General features: G+C 38.3%; 1 protein-coding gene across 12 annotated transcripts in view; it reads left to right on the plus strand.

Annotated features, from left to right (window-relative positions):
- MRTFB (myocardin related transcription factor B) overlaps positions 1-24,373 on the plus strand; it is a 238,115-nt gene that overhangs the window by 170,933 nt on the left and 42,809 nt on the right. For all 12 annotated transcript variants that reach the window (XR_012500439.1, XM_074346824.1, XM_074346822.1 and 9 more), the window contains 3 exons: positions 19,079-19,144; positions 21,256-21,311; positions 22,461-22,536. Coding sequence is in view for 11 of the 12 variants with exons in the window: in XM_074346824.1 (XP_074202925.1) it covers positions 19,079-19,144; positions 21,256-21,311; positions 22,461-22,536 (198 nt within the window). In the remaining variant the exon portion in view is untranslated. The remainder of the gene's footprint in view (positions 1-19,078; positions 19,145-21,255; positions 21,312-22,460; positions 22,537-24,373) is intronic.

Here is a 24,373-nt window from a genome sequence, read left to right on the forward strand (position 1 = left end):
TTGATACTTGATTTTCTAGTGCTCTTTGGGAGGAAAAACCTCATAATAATGTCTTTTCATTTTATCTGCTTTCAGCTCCTGCCTTCAGCCGCCCCCTCACCTCTCCACTCGCTCCTCCTCATCTTATAGAGATCCAGGCAATAAATGTAGAGTTTTCTGCTCAAGCAGCAATTGGAGCTGCTTCCAAAAGGATAATCTTTCCTTCCCCCTGAAACATTTAGAGTGTGAGAATGTGGTGTAGATTGTTACATATTTAAAAGATAATAGGAAACAATAGTTGGACTTGCTGGAGTTAAACTATTTTGGGGCACTGATAGAAAAAAACATCTAGATGGAAACAAATGACACACAATGAAGTATAAATAGCCAGTTGCCAGGAACCAGACAATGGGGGTGTCCTCTGCTTGTGTACAGCAAGTCTTCTTGTAGATTCTCATAAAATCAATACCAGCAGAATGTTTAGGACACCTTCTAGAGACTCATTGAGGGGAACTTAAAATTTTTAAACCATTAGTTTTTAAAAAGGATTATCTATGCATCATTTAAGTCAAGTTCTAGTGTTAACCTCCTACTAATATCATAAATTTAAAACAATTTTTGTGCTACTTCAAAAACTGGGAAAGTAGAGAAAAATGGAATTGGAGAAATAAAAAGATGTTACCATGGCAGTATGATAAGGAGCATACAGAGCAAAAATTAAAAACATAAAAGCAGGGTAGGGGGATTATCAACAGGAACAGCATAGCCGCCTTGAGGTGATTATATAATGCATCAGTTCCGTCCCTAACAATTGTGATCATGCTTTGAGTTTACATGTGTGCAGTGGTATAATGTCAGGAGCAAGAGCCAGGACGCTGAAGTGAGATACACTTGAGAGCAAATCCCATTTTCTAGCTTTGTGACCCTGGACAGGTTCACTGCTCTCAACCTTCATTTCATTTGTCTGTGAAGATAAGTAATACCTACTTTCATAGTGTTTTTGTGAGATGCTTGGTTTAATGTCAGTTTGCCATCCCTCTTCTTACTTTTTTTTAACCCTTTGTTACTTTTTCCTTCTGTGTAAAATTTCATTTTTAAAATCCTGTATATATTGACAAAGTATAGAAGTATTTATATATATACGTTACTGTCGTGTACATTCATCAATGTAAAGAGGTATGTGGGGGGAGAACTTTCGTATTTTGAAACACTCCCCAGAAATGATTGAATGATAAAATTCATCTGTCTCACCACAGTTGCACTGAACTAGGCTTTACTTTTACCTCAGCAGACTGTATTTCTCCTTGTTTTCTGTTAGAGATAAGATGAGGGCAAAACAAAACGAAAAAACTCCAGATATCAGAAGGTGATCTGTTACCTCAAAGGTAGTGACACTGAAAGAGGATTAGACCTGAGTTTAATTAAAACAGAAAAAATAGGAGAAATTTTGCAGAAAGCTACTTTTTTACTTGCAGTTGTATGAACGTAACAAGGTTCCTGTGCAGGATTGAACTGCTGGAATTCAGTGTATCACAGTCACTGTCTGCAGATGAACACCAGCGGTCAGCTTATCAGACCCGTGGGGTAGAACACTGGGACAAGCCACTGCTGAGCTTCGTCTGCTCTTAGGTCTCGGGTCATAGGTCAGTTTTATTAATCCATGACAGCTGATGACATGGCAGCAGTGTTCAAACACCAGAATGCCCTAGAGTCTAACGAGATCCTATGCTGTTTTGTCAAGAGACAAATTTCTGACTACTAGTAGTGTCTATGGTGTATGCCTCATGTTAAAGGAGACTAACTTTAAATATTTATTATCTTTCACATGAACAATATTTGATTTTCCACCCATTTTTGGCAAAGATGGGTTTTGTTATTTGTTTGAAAGAATAACCTCTGGGATTTTTTTTTGAATGTCTGAGTCATACGTTTTCAGGTAATGAAGGAAGGATACCTTTGGTTGGGCCCGTTTAGTTCTGACCCTGCAGACGCAGCTTGGTCTCGGGTGTTTCTGATGGGTGTGCACTGGAAGGGGTTGGAAGTCTGCTTGGCTGCGTGAGCTGTTGCTCTAGTTCTCATTACATTGGGAGATTGTATTCCTGTTACTGTTGACAGTGCTAATTAGCTGAAATTATTAGTGGGGGGAAAACAGACTTTGTAAGCAGATAATCATAGGTTTCAAAGTTTATGTGACACCTTAATATGAAAATTTAGTAATACCTAGTGAAAATTTAAGAGAAAAATGTTTCAAGTGTCACCCACCTGTGAATAGTTGTCATCACGTAGCAGAGAATTGTTTGGCTAATGAAGCATATCACCTCACAGTTTTGTTAATGTTTATCTGAACTTCTGATAAATGCTAGCCCTTGTGTATAGTTGGAGAATCTATTTTCTGCTTTAGGTGAGAGTAGCAATAAATGTCATGAATTCTGATCACATTCAAAATAGGGCATTTCCTTAGACTAGTTTCTTTTGTCAAAGCAGCAATGGAGAATCTCAACTTTTGACTCGTCCACAAAAGGGGTTAGAACATTTTCTAATAGTGCTCAACACAGATGAGATTTAAATTTAATTTCTGGTTCTACAGCTAAAGGTTATCACAAGTCAGTGACTTGACAACTTAGAAATTAATAATTACAGAACTTGAGGGAAAATCAAATAAATTGTGAGATGATTTAATTCAGATAAGCAATTTAATATGAAACATTACCAAGATAATGAACCATAATACTACTGCTACCAGCTAGTTTTATCCATATTTATTGAAGACAAAATGGTAACATACGGATTTAAAGAGGAAAAATTGATGTTCAATATACAGAGCTCTCTGATGGTGAAAATGAAATACCAAAGAAAGAAAACTGGGGTGTGTATTAATAACTTTGACTAACAGAAAACCCTCGAACTCAATGTGTTAACCAATCAAAGGCCATTTCTTGCTCAAAACATAGTCCCGGGTGGATGGGACAGCTGGCCTCCAAGGAGTGACTTGGGGACCTGGGCTCCGTTCATTGTGTGGCTAGCCGTGGGTGTTGGGGGAGGAGGTACAGATTTGGGGGGCCACATTCCCAATTCTGTCACTGGTTGGTTAGTAACAGCTGAGGTGAAGTTTGTGGTAGATCGTGTAGTAGACAGTGGAGCCGATGAACGTGCTGTACTGGCGCGTAGCTGTAGTAGGTCTGTTTATGGAAAAAGTGCACATTTGTCTGAGGTACTCTGAGTAATTCAACCGAGGGAAAGTAGATTAAATAAATACCCTTATCAAAGCACCAAAACTCTATATTTAATATCTTGTAATAACCTGTAATGGAAAATAATCTGAAAAAGAATATGTGTAAGTAAAGTTTTGTATATGTATTTATATATATAAGTGAATCGCTTTGCTGTGCACCCGAAATACTGTGAATCAACTATACTTCAATTTAAAAAAGAAAAAGGAAAAAAGAAAAAAGCACCAAAACTTTTTTAAGTGACAGAAATAATCTCATACGTACTCTACCTGTACTGTCTGTTAGCCTTTCAAGGCTGTTTGAATTTAAACTCATTAAAATGAAATAAAAAATTTTTAAATTTACCTCCTCAGTCACATTATCCACATTTCAGCTACTCAGTTGCCACATGTGGTTAGTGGCTACGGTCAAGAATCATGCAGATTATAAAGCATCTCCATCACTGCTGCAAGTTCTAGTGGACAGCGCTGGTCCACACTTTCCTCCTCCAGGCCTGTGCTCACAGCGTTCCTCTGGCCCCAGCTTCGCAGGCCCGCAGTCTCTTAAAACCCAGCCCCTGTGCCACTTCCTAAAGAAAGTCACCAGATTCTGTTAGCTAAAATGAATTTCTTCTCTATCATAGATTCCCAGTAACTTGATCTGCATCTTTGTATGGCGTGTCATTGTTTGCCATTGTCGTATTATCTGTACTCTCTTCACTGTGAGACCGTATGTCCTGGAGACAGTCATTGGGTAATTTTAATACCTCATCCCCAGTGTCCTGCATCTCATAGATACATTATTATGCAACAAGTATTTAAAGAACATTATACCCCCTCTTGGCCTTCTTAAACAATATAGTTTGAACTGTCACCTTCAGATAGAATTTATGATTCAATTATAGATTAATAGCTAACCCGAAATGTAATGCATTGGTGCCTGAAGGCATTGCTGAGGAGTATCACACACACAACGATCCCTAGAATCGTTATTTACCATTTGATTTTTGTCATCTGCCACTTTCAGCTGCTTTCCCGTTTCTGACTTGCTGCCCCTGATCTTGTAAGCCACAAGTAAACAAAATGTAGTGGTGGAATCCTGATTTTGTTGTTGACTCAGCTCAGATGTATTGAGCCCTACTGGGAGAAGCAGACAAAGAGGCAGCTGAAATAGAGAGTGCTCCCAGCCGCCTTCTGTAAGGGAAGCACATGGACTTTGGAACATCTATTTTTATTTCTTTCGGAATTTCTTCTTCCTTTATTTTCTGCCAGTGTTCTACATAATTGAAAGGGTTGTACAAGTCAGGTATTGCTAAATTAATGTTTTTTAAAATAAATTTGAATGTGAGATGTGGTCCTTAAAATAAACTCGAATATCATACAGGTATGGAGGAAAAAGTAAAAGATTCCTCTTCCCAGATGTAATTCAGTGTTTTTTAAAAATGGATGTATGCTACTTTTGAGGTGAAATTGTATAATTTAACTTTTTATTGGAAATCATTTTATTTGGCAGAAATTTGAGTGCTTCTCCCCAGCATCATGCCAGAGGTGGTAAACCTCTATAACCAACAGCATTCAAGGAGCTCACACACAGCCTGAAAAGTGGGAAACTGAATGATAATAGCGGAGTTAAAATACACACACACAGAAAAGAGATAACAGAAGAAACTCGTATGTGCATTGGTCCAGCTGAGTGGGGGTTGCAGACTGTGAGGGCCAGGCCTGTCTCTTGTGCTCTGGGCTTGTGTGGTCATCTATATCCCTGACGTCTCCAGCGGGGGGGCCCTTCCTTCTTCCCGGGAAACATATTTCTCCAGGGTTTCCTGTCTCAGTTGATGGCACCTCTGTCCACCCTTTGGCTCACAGCAGGACTCTGAATGGGAATGATCCTTGACATCTTCCATGACCTCCTCCCCATAACCTCTTACCAGATCTGGTTATCGACTCTGTCAGTTCTACCTCAGAAGTATTTCATTTATCCACAGCACTGGTCACCACTGTCCCCCCCTTGTCTGAGTCCCCTTCCTCAGATAGAACCTTAACTGGGATCTTCACTCATGTAGACGTGCTCGCCCCCTGCACCTGCACCAGTGATGCCCTGCCTCTGTCTCCAGAAGCAGGTCGGACGCCTCTCCCCCTCTGTAGCTGTTCTCTCCCAGAGCGCCTGTCACTGCCCACCCAGCGCCCACCCCATGGGCCTGAACAGCCGCCCACGTCCTTTGACCTGCTTCCTCGTGCAGGTTGCTGTGATACTAGGGCCGCACACGAGCTAGGGTAGTTCCCCCCCCCCTTATGGTTTTGCGGGCAAATAGGCGTGTGTGTGTGTGTGTGTGTGTGTGTGTGTGTGTGTGTGTGTGTTTATATATAACATATGTGTATAATGTGTGTGTGTATAAAGTTGACCGTTGCACAGTGTGGGAATTAGGGGCACTGACACCCCTCGGCCCACCTGCACAGTCAAAAATCCGAGAACAGCTCTCTCTGTCTCAAAAACGAAGGAATTGATAAATGACTCAACCAAGGGCAGGAAGCCAAAACAATTTGGATAGAATCAGGACTCAAACCCTAGTTCTTTTTATTCCATGTATTGTGATCTCTAATTAAACACAAACCTTCCCCTACACTTGGTTAACTAAAAATCTGTAAAATGAAAATACAGATATTGTACATATTGAAAACAATCCACATGTAAGTGGACCTGCACAGTTCAGCAGTTCCAAACCCATGTTGTTCAAGGGTCAACTGTGTGTGTGTGTCTCCCATTCTTGAATCCACAAAACAGGAAGAAAAACCAAGATACTGAATCAGGATCAAATGACCTCAAGAGAGTAGCATGTGCTTACTATTCTGCGAAAAATAGTAGGTAAATAATATTCCACTGGAGGTAAATAATATTCCACTATTTTCCTATTTCATCGTTAATTTAATTTCCTTTTATTCAGAGAGAGAGAGGCTACCTTAGAAATTTACATTGAAACTTCTCAGAATCTCTTACACAACGTACATTTTCCCACTTTAGTACACGTGCTGCCGAAACGAGCACAACACTTGCGCTTTAGCGGGATTAGGAAAGAGCTTTAACCTGTCAGCCCCACCTATAATTGTACGTGAAAATTGTAATGCAGCAGTAAAATACAGAGTTTTTGATTACCCCCCCAAATAAGAAAATAAACATCTTTTGGAACCATGGAGGGTAAGAAATCTAGACATTTGAGTATAGAACCAGTATGGTCCTACAGATTAAAAATTAATCGGCTGAAAAAAGAAATCAAGTATTTTCTTAAACCTCTTTATGTTGTTGGTAACCAGGCAATTTAAGTGGCTGATTTTGCTTTTGAAGTGCCCATTATTTGTGTTATACTTCCATTTATCCCACTGTATAATTTATTTCCACTACTTTTTAACCAGTGAGATTTTTAAGTGCACATTTATATAATATCTTTCTGTATGCCGGGCACAGGCTAATGCTGTCCCTGCCATTCTGTACCAGGTTCCCCTGGCTTGACATCACGTTGTCATACATGAGAAGCATACTTTAAATCCATCCCAACTTTTGACAAAAAGGAGAAGGGAATTTGTGTGAAGGTATGATCAGTTTAAAGAAACAAGCCCCATTTTTAGCAGTCTGTTTCCATGGAAACAGAGGCAGCAGCCAACCACAGAGTTATCAAAGTGCCTGTAAATTTCCAAGGCTGAGTGCTGAAAACATCGTCTTCCTGACCTCATGCTGCAGATTAATGCAGGAAACCTACAATGTGTTACCCCAGACCATTAGCATTTTTAGTTTTACCTCATTTTCACTCTTTAATTCCTAACAGAGGGTAAATGCTGCATTCTAGACTGTGACATCCCTATGGGCAAGGGACAGTGGTTTAGAATTGCACATTTTGTACCACCTGCCTTTTCCCCTGTACCCCTCACCCCAGTGGACTTCATAAGGATGCAGTAGACTTTCTGATCTTGGAATGAAAGGCAGTATTTCCTACATAGTCTAAGGCCTAACTTTCAAACACTAATTTGCAGTTTTTGTTAAATTAACTTGATGTTTTCTCTCCTTTTTTAAATGGAAAATAACCGTAATATAAAAATTCCTGATCAAAATGCTGTTTGCGCTTTGTGGGGTCAGAGGTGTAGATTTCTGTGCATAATGTGTATCTCTGCTTTTGCTTCAGACAGGAAATGGTGATGGAAGTTGACAGCATGGCTTGTACAGGACAAACCACCATTTCATTTTTGGCCTCTTTGTATGCCATTATTTTAAATTACTTGAAGAAGAACCTTATTTTATAATTGGTGGGTTAGACCCCTGAAAAGACAACTGAAGGTCCGTAACCTCTGGTTGCTACCTTTTTCTATCTGTGAGAGTACTTAAGTGCTTCCACTCTTTAATGCAGCCTGAATTTCATACTAATGGCAAATGGAGATGAAGAGAAATTACTTACTGTCTACCAGTTTTTCGTGCTTTTCTTTACTCCTTTGCCCTTCACTTTCCCCCTTTTCATCTTCTTTTAGCCTTCAAAACAATGTAATTAGATTTGTCTTCTGTTTTGCTACTAGCATCAATTTAAAAATACCCAAATACTCAAATTCACACAATTTAGCGAGGCAGTGTTGGTTTTGTCCCATGATAATTACTTGCCCATAGAAAATCCTTTTGGTGATTTATTCTTAAATTTAGCTAGAGTTATCTTTCCTTAGAAAATAACTCAGTTATAGACTCTAAGCATACCACGCAAAATTAAGTAAAACATGTTTATTAAAGCTTCTATATGTTGAGCATTGTAGGAGGTGCTAGAATATGAGTGAAGTCTAGAAAGGGGAATTAGAGGCCCCCAAACCCAGCAAAACCTAGAATTCTGTGTGACAGAGAACGTGGTATAATATACAGCTGTTATTGTAGTTATCAAATCATTAAAGATTGTCACCATTGGTGGTCAATGGAATTATGATGGTGAAGGGGGCTAGCTCAGGGTGAGTGGGAAATAAGAAATTTGATTATTGAGTAATTTCCTAAAGTGTATTGCTCTGCTGACTGTCCTGTTTTTGTTTTCTATTGAGGTAAAATTCACATCACCTAAAATTAACCATTTTAAAGTGAGTGAGTCAGGTGCATTTAGTGTATTCACAGTGCTGTGCAACTACACCTCTATCTAGTTACAAAACTTTTTCATCAGCCCAAAAGAAAACCCTGTAGCCATTAAGCAGTTACTCCCATGCCTTCTCCCCCCAGTTCCAGGCAGCCACCAATCTGAGCTCTTGTCTCTATGTAGTTACTAATTCTGGATATTTCATATAAATGGAATCATGTAATATGTGACCTTTTGCATCTGGCTTCCTTCACTTACTGTAATTTTTTCAGGTTCATCCATGGTGTAGCACATATAGTACTTCATTTCTTTTTATGGCTGAATAATATTCCAGTGTATGGACGGACCACAATTTGTTTATCCATTCATCTGCTGGTGACATTTGGATTGTCCCCACCGTTTGGCTCTTGTCAGTAGTGCTACTGTGAACATGTGTCTGCGTGTATGTGTTTGAGTACCTGTTTTCAGTTCCTTCAGCTCATCTAGAAGTGGGATTTCTGGACTGCAGCTGTTTTTAACTAAAATTTTATATAATGAGCTTTAGAAAGAACTGCCAAATGTCCTAATTTTATATCTTGTGGTCTTTTTCTTTGATAAAAATGATACAGCTCAGAGCCAGTGACTTGCCAGTTTCCTGATTGACTTCTCTCCCCCAAGCTGTTGCCACTATCAGTTGGAGCATTTCAGGAATAAATAATCATGTTTCTCTTTTCAGCTTGCTCTTCATTGGCAGTGCTTATTTCAGACCTCCTTCACTGGCCTCAAAATTGACTTTTCCTTCATTCATCTCACTTTGGACAGATGACCTTTCTTCCTCCTTCTCTGAGAAAATCAAAGTCATCATTTTCGAAGTTGCGAGACAAGACGTCCCAGACCAAATCTATAAACCTATCTGCAGCTCTGTCCAGTCCACACTGCCCTCCTGTTGTGACACAGGAAGTGTCTCTGAAGGCAGGTTGTTCTTGTTTGCTCTGAATCCCTCCTCTTCAAGGGGCTTGCTATTCCTTATTCTCCCCTTCATTCTCATTCACATTCTCTCCCTCCCCGACTCTCCCCTTTCCTCTTTTGCTCTTCCTGGCTTGTAAACCTGCTGAAGTATGTTCCAACCTGAAGCTCCACAGCCTTCAAGCTTTCACCTCTCTCCTCCCCTTCCTGGGCAGCATCTTGAAAGCATTGCTTCCATCAGTATCATTCTCAACTCTTGCCCTTCCTTTACTCCCTCACCTCTTCCAGTTGCATTTCAATCTGTCATTCCAAAAAGCAGCTCCTCCATATATGACAATGACAGCAGCACTGGACTCAGCTGGTCATGACTCCCTTCTGGAAACACGTTACACGTACTCTTCAGGCTCCCCCTCCTCCTCCTTAGGCAACTTCCTCTGACTTCCTCTGTTGGATCTTCATCCCCTCTCTGACCTATAAATGGGCTTTTAATTGCTGGCTTTCCTGGGAGCTTAGTCCTAGGCTTCTTTTACCTCTTTTTTCTATATTCTCTACCTCGATAAATTCCCGTGGCCCCAAATACTGCGTAAGTGGCAACTTCCAAATTTTAATCTCACCCCAAGACCTAACTTCTGAAATCTAGACCCACAGAAACATTGTCACTTTGACATCTCCACTTCTAATTCAGACATGTCCAAGACAGAACTCCCTAAATGGCCAGCATGTATTCTTTATCTCAGTAAATGGTCTACCCAGGTGCTTCAGCCAGAAGCCAGGTGTCACCTTTGTCATCTTTTCACGTTCAAACACACCATCCCATCCCATCCCACATACTGTTGATTTTGTCCGAAATATATCTCACATCTGTCCATCACATCTCCCAGCTGACAGTGGAAGAAAAAATTGAGACATCTTGTGCTTAGGCTTCTATCCTGCAACATCAGGAAAATTCTACCAGATTTACAAATAGGTATGTAGTTTACAAGAGAAAGCGTAACCTGGGCTTCTAACAACCACTGTAAACACATCCCTACATTCAGTCAAAAACAACCCCATCACCTCACTAATTCTTTTGATGTCTCTTAGTCCTTTACTGCTTATTAGTTATATCAGATTTTACTATTATTTTGATATAATATTGCCAGTAGTCTTAGGTGAGAGGAAGTGATCTTTGTTTCTGAATATAAAATTACATTAAAGCATGGTGACGTGCGTTGTGGGGAAGGAACAAAGGAAAAGGTACTCTCTTACCTTGTAGGTGGTGATATGGTTTGGTGCAGCCGTATGGATTGCAGAGTGTCCCTGTAAACACTTTAAATGCATACATACATCCCCATGTCGAAAAATGAAGATAATCATTGCAGCATTGTTAATAATAACCATAGTAGCAGGAAATCTGGAAACTTGTGTGTGAGTGATACGTCCATATGTTAGATACAGCCACTAATGCAGCCAGTGAGAAGAATGAGCTAGATTTCACGTTACTTTTTAAGTGAATTATTGAGCTGCATGAATGGTATGATCCCACCACATGTATTTCCTTTGCATATTTTATATTTAACATTGCCAGAATATTCACAAAACATTCTCTAGAGCCATAGAAATTTTAACAGTGGTTACCTTTGTGGAAAAGGACTGGAGATCTCAGGTGGGATGGACTGGCTTTCACTTTTTTTTATTTGTATTGCTGGTGGATTAGGTGTATTTATTTGTTTTTAATGGAGATTGCAGGGGTTGAACCCAGGACCTCGTGCATGGTAAGCATGCACTGTACCACTAGGGCTATACCCTCCCCCCTCAGTTTTTTTTTTTTTTTTAATTGAAGTATAGTTGATTTACAATATTGTCTTGGTTTCAAGTGTATAGCAAAGTGATTCCATTATATCTTTTCAGGTTATTTTTCACTATATGTTATTACAAGATGTTGAGTATAGTTCCCTGTGCTATATAGTAAATCCTTGTTGTTGGTTGTATATGTAGTAGTTTGTATCTGTTAATTCCATACTCCTAATTTATCCCTCCCCCTTCCCATTCCCCTTTGGTAACCATAAGTTTGTTTTATGTGTCTGTGAGTCTCTTTCTATTTTGTATATAGATTCATTTGCATCATTTTTTTAGAGTCCACATATAAGTGATATCATACAGTATTCGTATTTCTTTATCTCACTTACTTCACTAAGTATGATAATCTCTAGGTCCATCCATGTTGCTGCAGATGGTAATATTTCATTCTGTTTTGTGGTTGAATAGTATTCCATTGTGTATGTGCGTATACACAAACACATTCATACATATATATACACACCACATCTTAAAGCAGTCATCTGTTAATGGGCACTTGGGCTGTTTCAGTGTCTTGGTTGTATTGGGGTGTATTTATCTTTTCAAGTCAGTGTTTTCATTTTTTCCAGATATATACCCAGGAGTGGAACTGCAGGATCATATGGTAGTTCTGCTGCCGAAACACAGCCTCTGTACCCTACTTACTGAATTGAGACTCGAGGACAGAGTTTTGGATGAAGTAGAAAAGTCAGCTCTATTAGTTTGCCAGGCAGAGGAGGTTACAGTGGGCTAATGCCTCTGAGACTGTGAGTCTGCTGGGGAGAGAAAACAGGGGATTTTATAGTAAAAGTTTAAGAGTTCAAGGGGGAGAACTAGTTTACAAAGAGATCACATACATCACAATAAATTGTTGCAAAGTTGTTCTTCTTTTAACAGATGCGGTGGTCCCCTTCCCTCTGCTGGGTATGAAGTTCACCTCTGGCTTTGGGACTCTTTTGATATTCCTGTGCCTAGAAGAAAGGGTGCTTAGGAAGAGGGTCTGGGGGAAAATGCTCTAGAGAAAAGCTTGTGTAGTTGAAAGTCAGGTTGATAAATGCTTCTAGCATTTTAGGTAGGCTGAGACCTGCACCTCAAACAAGAGGATACAAGGAAACCATAAAGGGCTAAAAAAATAACTGCAGACATGCGCAGTTGGGTCAAGTTATGAATAACAAGATGCACAAAACACCCAGCTGCTGTTTCCAAGGTGTCAAGGTCAAGAGGAGGGCACTGGGGGCAAGAGGGGAGGGCACTGAGCATGATCCCTGTAGGCAGCACCACGAGGGGGCTGGGTGGACCACTTCAAGCGTCCCTTCTCTTCAGCCTAATACTGTCAGCAAGAGCAAGAGAAAAACCCTTTAAACCATAGATAGTAAAGAGTTACAAACACCATTAAAGATATCAGGTAGTTACCAGTGATGACAATAGGGTCCTGCTTGGTTACATTTCTGTTTTTAGTTTTTTAAGGAACCTCTGCACCAGTTTACATTTCCACCAACGGTGTAGGATGTTTCCCTTTTCTCCACATCCTCTCCAGCATTTATTATTTGTAGGCTTTTTGATGATAGCCTTTCTGATCGTTGTGAGGTCATTGTGGTTTTGACTTGCATTTTTCTGATAATTAGCAACGTTGAACATCTTTACATGCACCTCTTGACCACCATGTCTCTGTGTCTTCTTTGGGGAAATGTCTGTTTAGGTCTTCTGCCCAGTTTTTGATTGGGTTGTTTAGGGGTTTTTGATATTGAGTTGTATGAACTGTTTGTATATTTTGGATATTATCAGTCATATCATTAGCAAATATTTTCTCCCAGTCTGTAGGTTGTCTTTTTGTTTATGGTTTCCTTTGCTGTGCAAAAGCTTATAATTTGATTAGGTCCCATTTGTTTATTTTTGTTTTTATCTATTTTGCCTTTGATCTAAGAAAATATCTTTCACTTTTTTAATGTCTTTTTATGTGCGTGTGTCACTTTTAATAAATAGGAAAAAATTACAAAACATGGATTTTTAAATAGAGGTATTAGTGGTACATATACTGGTATATTTCTGAGTCCCAGGCCCAGAAGGAAAATCCTTCAGGATATAACTGCTTACCCTGTGACTACAAAATGCCCATTCACAGCAGAGAACTGTAAATATGTGAATCTTTGTGGACTTAATTTATTTTTCATCCCGCTGATAGTGGCAGAGGCTCTGTACATGTAGGGGTAGGGATATATGGGACATCTCTGTACCTCCCTCTCAATTTTGTTGTAAACCTAAAACGGCTCTTAAAAAGTCTTTTTAAAAATCTTATGGTGTTATATTTGAAAAAAAATAGTGGTTATCTTCACCAGTTACCTAAAGTTACAGTACTAGTAATAACAATAATAATAATAACCACCACCACCCTTTCTGAGGAACTGGAAAAGTAGTTCATCAGTCTTTTGCTCTTTTGATATAAAGTTTCTCAATGTCATTTGTCCTTACCTGGTTAAACAAATGCAGTTGTAAACTTCACTCCTGAGCTGCTGCTTGATGACACACTGAAGCCAGGACTGAATGGGGCCCTCACACGTAATTGTTCTAAGGTGTTACTTGGGGACCTGTGAATCCCACCTTTATCTTAAGTTCAAAAAATAATATGAGAATGTTGGCTTTTCTAAATTGTCTTGTTTTTATAGGACCAGGCCCCTAAATTAACACTGTTTAAACAATGCATAATAAATTTTTGCCAAAGTTCAACTGCTTCATTCTCTTAATTACTCAAACATCTGTTTAAAAAAATTAAAACACTGAAACCAGGGTCTGTTTTTTGCCTGATATTAACTTCAGTGTCAATACATAGTCAGTTCTAGGGTATTCTTTAGTTTTCTGCCTTTGCTTTTGCCCCTGATTTACCCAGCCCTCACTTGACTGGCTCAGGGTTTTGGGGTTTTTCCTTCCCCTCATGATTCTGCAGTTTATTCTGTCCACTGTTCTGTCATTAAATCACATACATCGGGGCCTCTCCTTGACTTGCAGGCAGCTGTTCTTCTCCTCCCCTCCTCAGCCCACCCTCCTTCATACCCCATAACTGAAACTAGCTATTTATAAAGAATTCCGAGATTATGGCTGCCTGCCATACTGCTTCCCAGAAAGTGTCATTTCTGCCTTGTTTTTGTAATATACAGTCCTCAGATGTCCTCTTGCAAATCCCCCGGCCCAAAACTGTGCTTTGTTTTGGCTCGTTCAACTCATGCTAAACTGCTTTATGTTGTTAAATGCTGCATAATGTGGGTTTTTTCTTTAGAGTGAAAAGGCACTTTAATTATGTCGTATTATGGAAGCATTTCAAACATTCTACTTATAGAAACAAAAGAGAATAGACATAACATCTTGGTTCAAAAAGCAGCTAAAAATTCTGAAGTGGGGTATAAATATTATATGAAAGACATTATTATATTTTAAGGTTTTTGTTTTGGAAACTAATCCTAAAATTTTGTTTTAAAGCACTTTAATCCATTTAAGATTCAGGGAAAAGAAACTAAAAGATGATACATTTTAATAAAAAAACTGTCTGATGCTAAGAATGATGTTTCCTTTTTGCCATTAGATAAGCTACCTTTCACTTTTTTGGAATGTTGGTTAAGATAAAATTTTTACTTTTCTTGTATGAGAAAAGCAAGTTCAAAAAAATTTTTAAAGCAAGTTCGAAACACTTATGTTGATACAATACTGTTTTTGCTGTAACAAGGAGTAATATTAAGCAGAATTTTCAGAATTATATGCATTTTTCTCTTTGTTGAAATGATTGTTAGCCCTAAGAGATAATTAAGACATCAACTTGGAAAAATTTAAAAATTAATTAAAATTTTTCTCTAAATGCAGCTGATACAAAAAGTAGCCTGTATCTGTTCTCACATGCCTACTATAATTGGAAAGATGATGGTTTGCAATTAGTCTCCTAAGTTTATGTTCATGCTTTATATGGACCACATAGGGATATTCCTCCTTTTAGGAATTAAGGAAGTAACTGGAAATAAGGAATAAACTTTATACACAAAAATGTCACCATAGCATTAGTTATAGTAGTTGCAAAAACTGGAAACAACCTAAGTGATTAACGGTGGGGGAATGTTTAGTAAACTATGGCATGTCCACCCAACAGAATATTTTATGTAGTCATTGAAACAAAAAGAATATTTATTATTGTATGTACAGTATCATCAAAGTTTGTAGAGTCAGAGAATCAAAAACTATGCTTAGCTAAGAAACAGAAAATACACCAGTATTTCAAAGATAAAGACATTCTTTGAAAATGTTCAAATGTGAGCGATTGTAACATGAATTCTATTTCAATTCATTTATTACTGTGTTCTTTGTTTTCTGAAAGGATGTAGCTATTCACTCAGTGAGTATTTTGAACTGTTTTTTCTCCCTCCAGAATTCTATGGATTTACATGTTTTCTTTTCCTGCATGAAATTATTTACAAAATGGCCATGGGGTTACTGAAGTTTAGTTATTTTCCTGATAGGATGGAAGCTGTGATGTCAGCCCAGTAGCACAGTTCATCAGCTCAGTGAGGCACAGGGGAAGCGGGGAGGTAGTAAGTGCTGTCGGGGTCAGTTTTCAGACGCAAGGCCATTGCCTGAGATTGGCTTCTTAGGCAGTTGTACCATCACACCATCCATCGCCTCCACAGGAAAGCAGTGCTGGACCAGCATCTGGTCTTCAATTTGTGGCTACAGAAATGCAGTCTCTTGAATACAGGCAGAGTCTGTCAGGTTTTCAGAGATCAGCCAGCCTACTGATTTATCCATTGGTCTTAAGAACTGTTAACTGTGCAACAGGCCCAGTAGCATTCCGTACTCGGGGCCTTCCCTCTCTCTATGCAGACGTGAGTGTGGCGGCTGCAAGGGGACGGAAGATGTTCTCCAAGCTTAACTTGATAAAATATCTCAGGATGCTCATGTGCCCACGACCGTGAACACCTCTCCGATCATTGAGGGTTGGGTCCTCTCTCCTCTCTTTTCAGGGTCTCTGCCCCCTTCACAGTCTGGATAAGCACTGCCAAATTCTGCCCAGCTCTTAATTTTCTAGTGTTGCAGGACAGTTAAGCTGTCTACGTCATTAAACCTTGTTCTTCCTGGCCTGGATGTCCACCTTTCAGATGCAGATATTGCTTTTCATTTATTGTGTTAAATTTTCACTCATTTGATGAATGGGAATTAGTAAAAGGAAGTTTGATATTGTCCAAAATTCTGAGCCTGTACCTGTTTGGTTGGTACTTTTTATAACTGTTAGTTGTTCTCAGTCTTTTAAGAGCCTCCATCAAGTTGTGAGTGACTGGCTCCACTTGACATGAACGATTACTGTAATTGTGTCTTAACACTGACCCAGAGTGGCAGTGTACCCAAGTCTCTCGACAGGGTGTTGTGCCTTGTACTCAACATAAGGTGCTCAGTGCCGCCCCACCTGTTGGTACAGGTGAAAACTACATCAGGCTGGGTAATCTGCAGTCTTAACAACATGACTAGTCATTTGCCTCCTTGTTCATTCATGTTCTTCTTCATATCTTTGCTTAAAAACAGACCTTCCGTTCACAGTGGCCACTGCTCTTTCCCATGTATCCCTCGCACGCAGCCTGTGTCACTAACAGACACCTAAGAGATGGGAACTTAATAACCGAACATGCCTGGAGAAGGCTGCCTGCCACACCTGCTTGGAGTAATATTTGTAGGCTGAGGATATTGCTTCTTGGGGAAATTAGTAGGCCGTGATGAGAGCACTGATTGGGAAGGTTATTCTCCTACCTCCGAGCAGTGTAACAAGTAGGATTGATTTTTGCCATGAAAAAAAAAAAAAAACTGGATGGAAAACAGTGGTTTTGTTTTATTTTAATAATTGGTGATTGGTGACATGGGTTCATTTTGCGTGTTACCCTCGTGGTAACAGTTACCTTCCCACAACAACATGAAGATGTAATTTCTAGTGAAAGGCATTGCAGCTGACAGGGCCGCTACCAAGGTTCCCGAGGGCAGCTGACCAGCGTACAGTCAGGAGATGCTGCAGGACTAACGAGCTGTTGCCATCAAGTTGTTGCGAATGTTAACTATCATTCCAAGATGCCATTCGCCTAAAATATGTATGTGTTTGATACATTTGTCTCATTACTATGGTGCTTTGTTTGTTTGTTTGTTTTAAACCAAAGAAGGGGGTAGTTGATGTTTTCATTACCCTTTTTATTTTACTCCTTTCTTTGAAGACTCCCTTGGGAGAAAGGAAGGATGCTGCTGCTAGAGATTCTCCAACAGACATGGACCGCCGTGCTCCGGATGTGTCAGCCTTTGAACTAGAGATGGTTCTGACTCTTTTCTCCTCTCAGTATTCCTTTCCTTGGGATTCTGCCTCTTATACATGACCGCCTTAATTTCAGACAGGCGTTAACTTCAGCTTTCATAGCAGAATGTCGGAGTTTGCAGGCATTTGGGTGCTGTCAGATCCACAGGTCATCTCTTTGGTTATTTTTGTTCCTATAATTACAGTGGGAACATCCTATTCTCGATAAACTAAGTTATCAGGGAAAAGATCTTTGTGTTAGAGCATAATTGATTCAGAGACTCACAAAACATTTTAATGTGAGAAACGTGCATATATTTTTTTGACTCATTAAATTCTTCTTTTGCTTTGTATAATAGAATCTTATGTTAGTTGCTTCAGTTCTAAATGGGATGTCAGTAAAGCGTTGTGATCCTATGGCCTCCAAAAGAATCAGGAAAAAGATTTTTTTCAGTATTTAATAAAGGATGACATTCACATCTAGCAATGAATACAAAAATGTATTTAAAAGCCATTTTACAGTCAAGACTCTTTTTGAAGTATATCTAAGATGGTGCTCTGCTCTGCGGTCAGCACAAGAGCAAGCTAAAAGCCGAGGCTACGAGGGCCCTGCGTCTTCAGGCCTCGGGGTGGATTGCAAGTAGGAGCCATTATGTGCACTGCATTTGAGCCTGGGTGAGAGACTGGTCCAAGCCAGCCTCTTGTTCCAGCCATCACCCCCGTGCTAAAAACTTGTCTTCATTCCCTGTAATTTAAGAAATACACATAGGTTTTTGGGGGGTTTTTTGCATATTGACAGCCCTTAAGTGGACCCTTAATAATCCTAACATTGGTTTTCATCCATGATTTGAAACAAAAATTAAAAATGGAAACTTAAAATTGAATGTAAGGTAAACCAAGGAAAATATTCTTCAAAGTTACTTCATATATTACTCTTTTTTTGAGATTGATTCATTTTCCAGACAAAAACATAGAGATGCTATGAAAAGAATCTGCTTCAGAAATCTAGGGGGAAAATATTTTTTATTAAATTTGGCAAACTTAATTTCCACATTTTGTGATGTATACCTTGTTTTCTACAAGTTATAATGATTTATTTACTCTTTTAAATGATTAGGTATCGATTGATTGGCTTTCTTAGAACTTACAGAATGAGATAGTTTTATGTTTGTACAACGATTATTAAGCTTTAAGGTCTTATTTCAGAAATTTTCCTTTGGGTCATTAATAATATCTCATAGGTCTAATTTTTTAATGAAGTTTACCTTCATTAGAGCAATTTAAAGTTTCTTCCAGATGTAATAAGTTCCTCCAAATATGTCAGTCTCTCCTTAAAATACATTTTTGCTATTTACTTGTTTTTTTTTTAGGTAAGGAATATCAAGGAATTTCACATTTCTGTTTCTACAAATAACACAATGTATAAGCCAACTATGTTTGTTTATTTGCTGAGTATTACGTGATTGTATTTAAACAATAAATTCTTAGCTTTTATCATCAAATTAAGATTATTAACTGACTAAACAAAAAATGAGCTGAGAGAAGTTCAGCGTTCACCAAACAGGCAGAAATAACAAGCTGATTTTTTTTTTTACTAGTTGAATGGTGCCAGGTAGTATCCTTATTCAGTAGTGAAATAGAAGATATTTAATAAAGCTTAATTGTATCTCCTCTGGAACTTTGTAAGTTGGATCCTCCAGTTGCCTGCAAACTCCAATGGTAATTATTTCCTTTTCACAGTGCTCCAGCTGAGGCTGCAGCAAAGGAGGACGAGAGAACAGCTAGTGGACCAGGGCATCATGCCACGTAAGACTCAAGTGTCATTGTCATTTCTGATGTGAATGGGCATGTCTAAGGAGAAGCTGTATGACACTCTGCTTTCCCTTGTATCCATTTAATCCGTATACAATTATTCAATGAGTTTATAAGGAAAAACCAGGCATCAGCACTGCCAACCTAATGGAATCATTTAAAATACATTTTGGAAACCAGATGCATTTTAAAAGATGGACTTGAATTTTAATTATCAAAGAGCACCTTTAGAACTCTGCAGTAGACTGACATCAGTTCTTACTCTAACATTAGTTTTAATTTTAAAATAACTGAAATAATCACTCTAGATAATGAATTCAGTGGTACTTAGACTTGCAAGGCAACATGATAAATTAATTCAAAACCTGGTTCCACTTTAGTTTATTTAATTCAAATTAATTATCTTTGATGCTCTATACAGTTTATATAATTAAGTGTATCTCAATTATAGTACTAATAAACATTTTATTTATAATTAATAAAACCTTTCTTGCCCAAGTATGGATATTGTCTCAAGTAGCGTTAGTCTTCATTCCTTCATTTTTGAGGGTTAATTTTAGGATATTTGTCCAAGTACCTTCTTTATTTTTAATCACCAAGTTTGGAGGTGATTTTATATTTTACAGAACTAGAGTGGTTGTTTTATGTAGGCTGTTAGGATATTTACATGGATTTTTGTCTAAAAATTGATGTCTCCAAGAAGTAATGTATTTGGCTTTAAAAAACTAGAAAGAAATTATAGAATGCATTTATGCTCCCCAGTCTTCAGAATCATTGCTATTGCCTTTTTTTTTTTTTTTTTTTTTTTTTTTGTGATAAGAAACTTTTTCTCTGCAGCAGATTTTTTTTTAACCAGTGAAACTTTTTTTTCTGGACTAATATTCAGTATCTAAGTATTTTAAATCTATCACTGTGATAAAACCAGCTCTCAGAAGCTGGTTTGATAATCCACCAGATTTCTCCACCACTGCATTCCTGATATGAACCAATCAAACAGGATCAAACTATGATGTTTAAAACACCTCTGCTAAACCAGCTGTTGTCTGCTTTTAGGACTAGCTGGTCCCTAGCTAAACCTGTTTGGGCTGGGCTTCTGTGAGTCTTTGTAATGCTTTAAGTACCAGAGCTGAAAAGAATGTTACCAAGAGCTGATTGGTCAAGTTGGAGAGGTGACAGCCCAAGTAAGCCTAGTCCGGTATCCCATCCACATCATCTGACTGCCCACTGTTACAAATGCAGTGTAATCAGACAGTGGTGGACATACAAAAGATTTTGCAGAGATAATTGATAGAAATATTATAGTAGGTGATGTTTTAGTAAACAATGCCTACCCTCTCTCTGGGATTCTGGGATACTTAATATACCAGCAGTTAACATATTAAAGAATAACTATGTCTTTAGAGTGAATTACATTGTGGTATGGTAGAAAGAGTATGTACCTTCCAAATTCAAAATTCTAGATTTAAACCCCACTTTGACCACCATCTAGCTATATGACTTCAAGAATTCATTTAACCTCTTTGAGCCTTTCACCTACACTGAGAGTAGTACCTACCTTCCAAGGCTTTTGTGATGGTCAACAGCAATGTAACTGTGATTGACCACAGAGCTCAGAGCTAAGTAAGCCCATCGTGGGCTCTCAGTAAATGGTGACTCCTATTTGGTAGACATGGAGTACAGAGGTTCCTCATAGTCAGGCTAGATCACTCCAAGGTTAAATGTCCTGAGGACATGTGGGCTTTTTCCAGTAGCTTTGATGGCCATTAAGAGCAAAGACCTATTAAACCTTCAGACCATTTCCTTGGTAGTGGTAATTTGCCCCAACTCTGGGCTGGAACTAATCTGACCTGATATTTGCATTGTCGTTATGTATTCGACTCTATTTTAAATATTCACTTGTTTTATTTGTGAAATACATAATTTCCATTCTGAAACATTTAAGGTTTCGATTTTGCAGCTCTCCTAAGGGAACCAGTAAACAAATAGGACTGTAGAAGCACGCTAATAAGATTAAGAGGAAATATCAACAAGATATACTGTAACATTTGACTGAAGTATTAACTCTCCTATTTATATCAGGGAAATGATTTCTTTTCCTCTCACAGCTTTGAAGAGCCCAGCGGCATTCCATGAGCAGATAAAAAGCTTGGAACGAGCCAGAGTAAGAAATTTCAGTTTAAAATGCTCTGCTTCTTTATTTTATATTAAAGTACCTGTGGACAAGTAACTGTCTTATTCCTAAATATGTCAATAGAGAAAATGTAGTGTATTTTAGGGACCCATGGTATTTAGAGTAATATATTCTGGGGTGGTTCTATCTTGGAGGTTTGTAGAAAATACTTGACATTCAAATTTTGTTCTTTTAAAACTAGTAACTAGTTTTGTACATAAAGGACAAATCACACTTCTTTACTCTTTTTTTTTTTTTTTTTACACTTAATTTTGGGGCATAACAGTTTTTAGAATAATACTGGAGTAATTTGTTACCCCTGCAGATGGGTAGCCCAAATGATGAAATGACACCTGATCCTTCCTTAGGGGATTTCCCTGCTGGGTCTTTGTCAGCAGTGCATTTGACCAAGGGTAGGAGAATTTGGCTAAATAAGGAATATTGCTGTATTCAGCTCTGTTTTATTCTTTGAGATGATTCCATCATAGTTGCACATCAAATTGATGTTTATTATTTTCCTTTATAAGTGCCATTATTTGTTCTTTTTGTTTTAGGGGAAACTTCTGTCATGCAGTATGAAAATAAGCATGTTCTAAAACTTCCTTGAGAATTTTCCCAGAATGCAATAATGATCTCTTACAGTCTTGTAAAATATAAAACCCATTTTAAAGCCCTATAGTTTACAATTGAATACAGTTCTGAATAAGAAAATATGATTAAGGAATATGAACTTTTCAAAGAAAATACATTAGGATTTTGAGGAAATGTGTTATCTAGATGGATTTTTACTTGACCTGAAGTGTAGATTTTATTGATTTTGAATATTTAAATGATCAGAGTCCTCTGTTCAAAAATCATCTTCAAAATTATGAGCCTTTGCCTTTTCCAAGTTTTAAAATAAAAATCTATAAAGTGCTTACTTTATACCAGCATATACTTCAAATCCCTGTACAATTTTAAAGGCTGCAGTTTAAATCATGTTTTGGATAATAGTCTAAGTACTAATTTCTACTCTGCCTTTCAAGATCATGACCAAAGGGGTATATAATTTATTTCAATGGAATACCTTGAGAAAAAAATGTAAAACCACAATAAATCATAAACAATTTATGGTAAGACTTTTACTCTCTCTTTTTTAAGACCGAAAACTTTTTGAAGCACAAGATTCGGAGCCGACCAGATCGTTCTGAACTTGTCAGGATGCACATTTTAGAAGGTAAAAGTTCTGTTTCTGCTTATTTTGCTGCATTTTCTCAAGAAAAGACGTGAGAATTCCACCATTTCTGTTTATTCCCATTTTAATAACTTTTTACCCCACAGGCAGACATCCTCCAAATTGGATAGCAACATGAAGACCCAAAGCTAAAATACTATGTTAGACATATGGGGAAGGTTTGATTCTCCAAATAACCAGTTGATGGACTGACCCTTCCCCTCCAGCTGGGGGTGCTATAGGTGTCTCTACCATACTCTGTTCTGGAAAAACATTTTCAGTCCAAAGGATTTCTTCATCAGTGAGGGACATGTGCCCACTCATTAGTCATAAAGGGTATGAGAGCCACAAGTCTAATCTTGGAGATTTTCAGCTTCTTGGACCCTGTTACTGTCTACCTGGGGCAATGCCCATACCTAGCATTTTCTCTTTGTTGCTACTTACCCACAACAAGCCAGCTCAATCTGACCATTATCATAAACAAGCTCCCCTCAGCCTGCCACATTTTCTGGACGACCTAGCCTCATCTCATCTCTTATGAAGCTGTGAAGGACAGCTCCATTCCATCTTGGGTGAGACATGTGGCTCAGGCCATGATTTTTTTCTCTCTAAAGACACAGCATTCTTGAAAGCTGATGTCTCCACCATAAATTCCCAAGTTACATGTTCTTTCATTATTTTGCTTCACTAATTTATTGAAAAAGAGTGGGAACTTGACCTTCTGATAGTCTTGAGAATGTTAAACCTTGAGAAGATACAGAAAGACTCTGAAAACTTCTCAAACATTTAGAGACAATTAGTAGGCAGGAGGAAGATTAGATTTGTTTTCTCTGGCCTAATAATAGAGTTAGTATTAGAATTAGGTTGATATTACAATTAGATTATAGCTCAACATAGGGAATAATATCCTAAAGCTCAGTCAGATATACCCAAAAATAAAATCTTCAAAGAGTTATATGGTTGCCATCATTAGAGGCGTTTGTCCATTGGCTGGCAAGCTAGACACCAGAGACTCAAATAAGCCAGATAGAAGCCCCCTCTTCATGGAGCTTACATTCTAGTGGCAGAGACAGATAATAAACAGGCAAAACAAATAAATTACAGAATATGAGAAATGCTCAGTAGGGAATAAACACAAGGCTAACACATAAGGATGTTGTAAAGAAGTTCTAAGTATCAAGTTGGTCTCTGTGACCCCAAGTAGGGTCTCTTCTAATCTAAGTAATGCATGATTATGTGACTGTCTTCATATCTGGAGTGGAAGGTGAGAGGTATGTGCCTTTCTGTGCTGTGGGTTGTGTTCTCAGAAGTCTCCTGGACTAAAAAAGCTTTTCCAGAACTCCAGTGGTGGGGTAGGAGAAGCTACCAACTGTCAGGAATAAGTGAATCTTCAAAGAAGCAAGTTTGCTGGTAAGTAACTGGGTGAATGGCTCCTTCTGGGCCTGAAAATATTTTGACCTTTAAGGGACATTTTTGTAGGAAGAATGCTGTCTGTTTCAACTTGCCTTCTAACTGTAACAGGCTTTATTAATATAATTAAAACCAAGGCAAATACATTTAACTATCAAAAGGAGTCTTGTTTGCTTTTTCCAAAAGAAGACTATCCAACATTTAAAAACCGAACTATGTATATGAGTGAACCATAAGTGATGTTTTTAGGACATCTATTCTGAAGTTGAGATTTTTAAAGTCAGAAGGAATGTGTCATCTGTAATTTAAAAAAATACCTTAAAACCACCCCCAACTTATTTTAACATTATCCCAGTTTTGATTGAATTGGATGTTTGGCAGGCAAAAGTCTAAATTATTTCCTGAAGTTCAGCAGCTGAAATCCAGCCTC

The sequence above is a fragment of the Camelus bactrianus genome, chromosome 18 (genome assembly GCF_048773025.1).
Source record: "Camelus bactrianus isolate YW-2024 breed Bactrian camel chromosome 18, ASM4877302v1, whole genome shotgun sequence".
NCBI classification, from domain to species: domain Eukaryota; kingdom Metazoa; phylum Chordata; class Mammalia; order Artiodactyla; family Camelidae; genus Camelus; species Camelus bactrianus.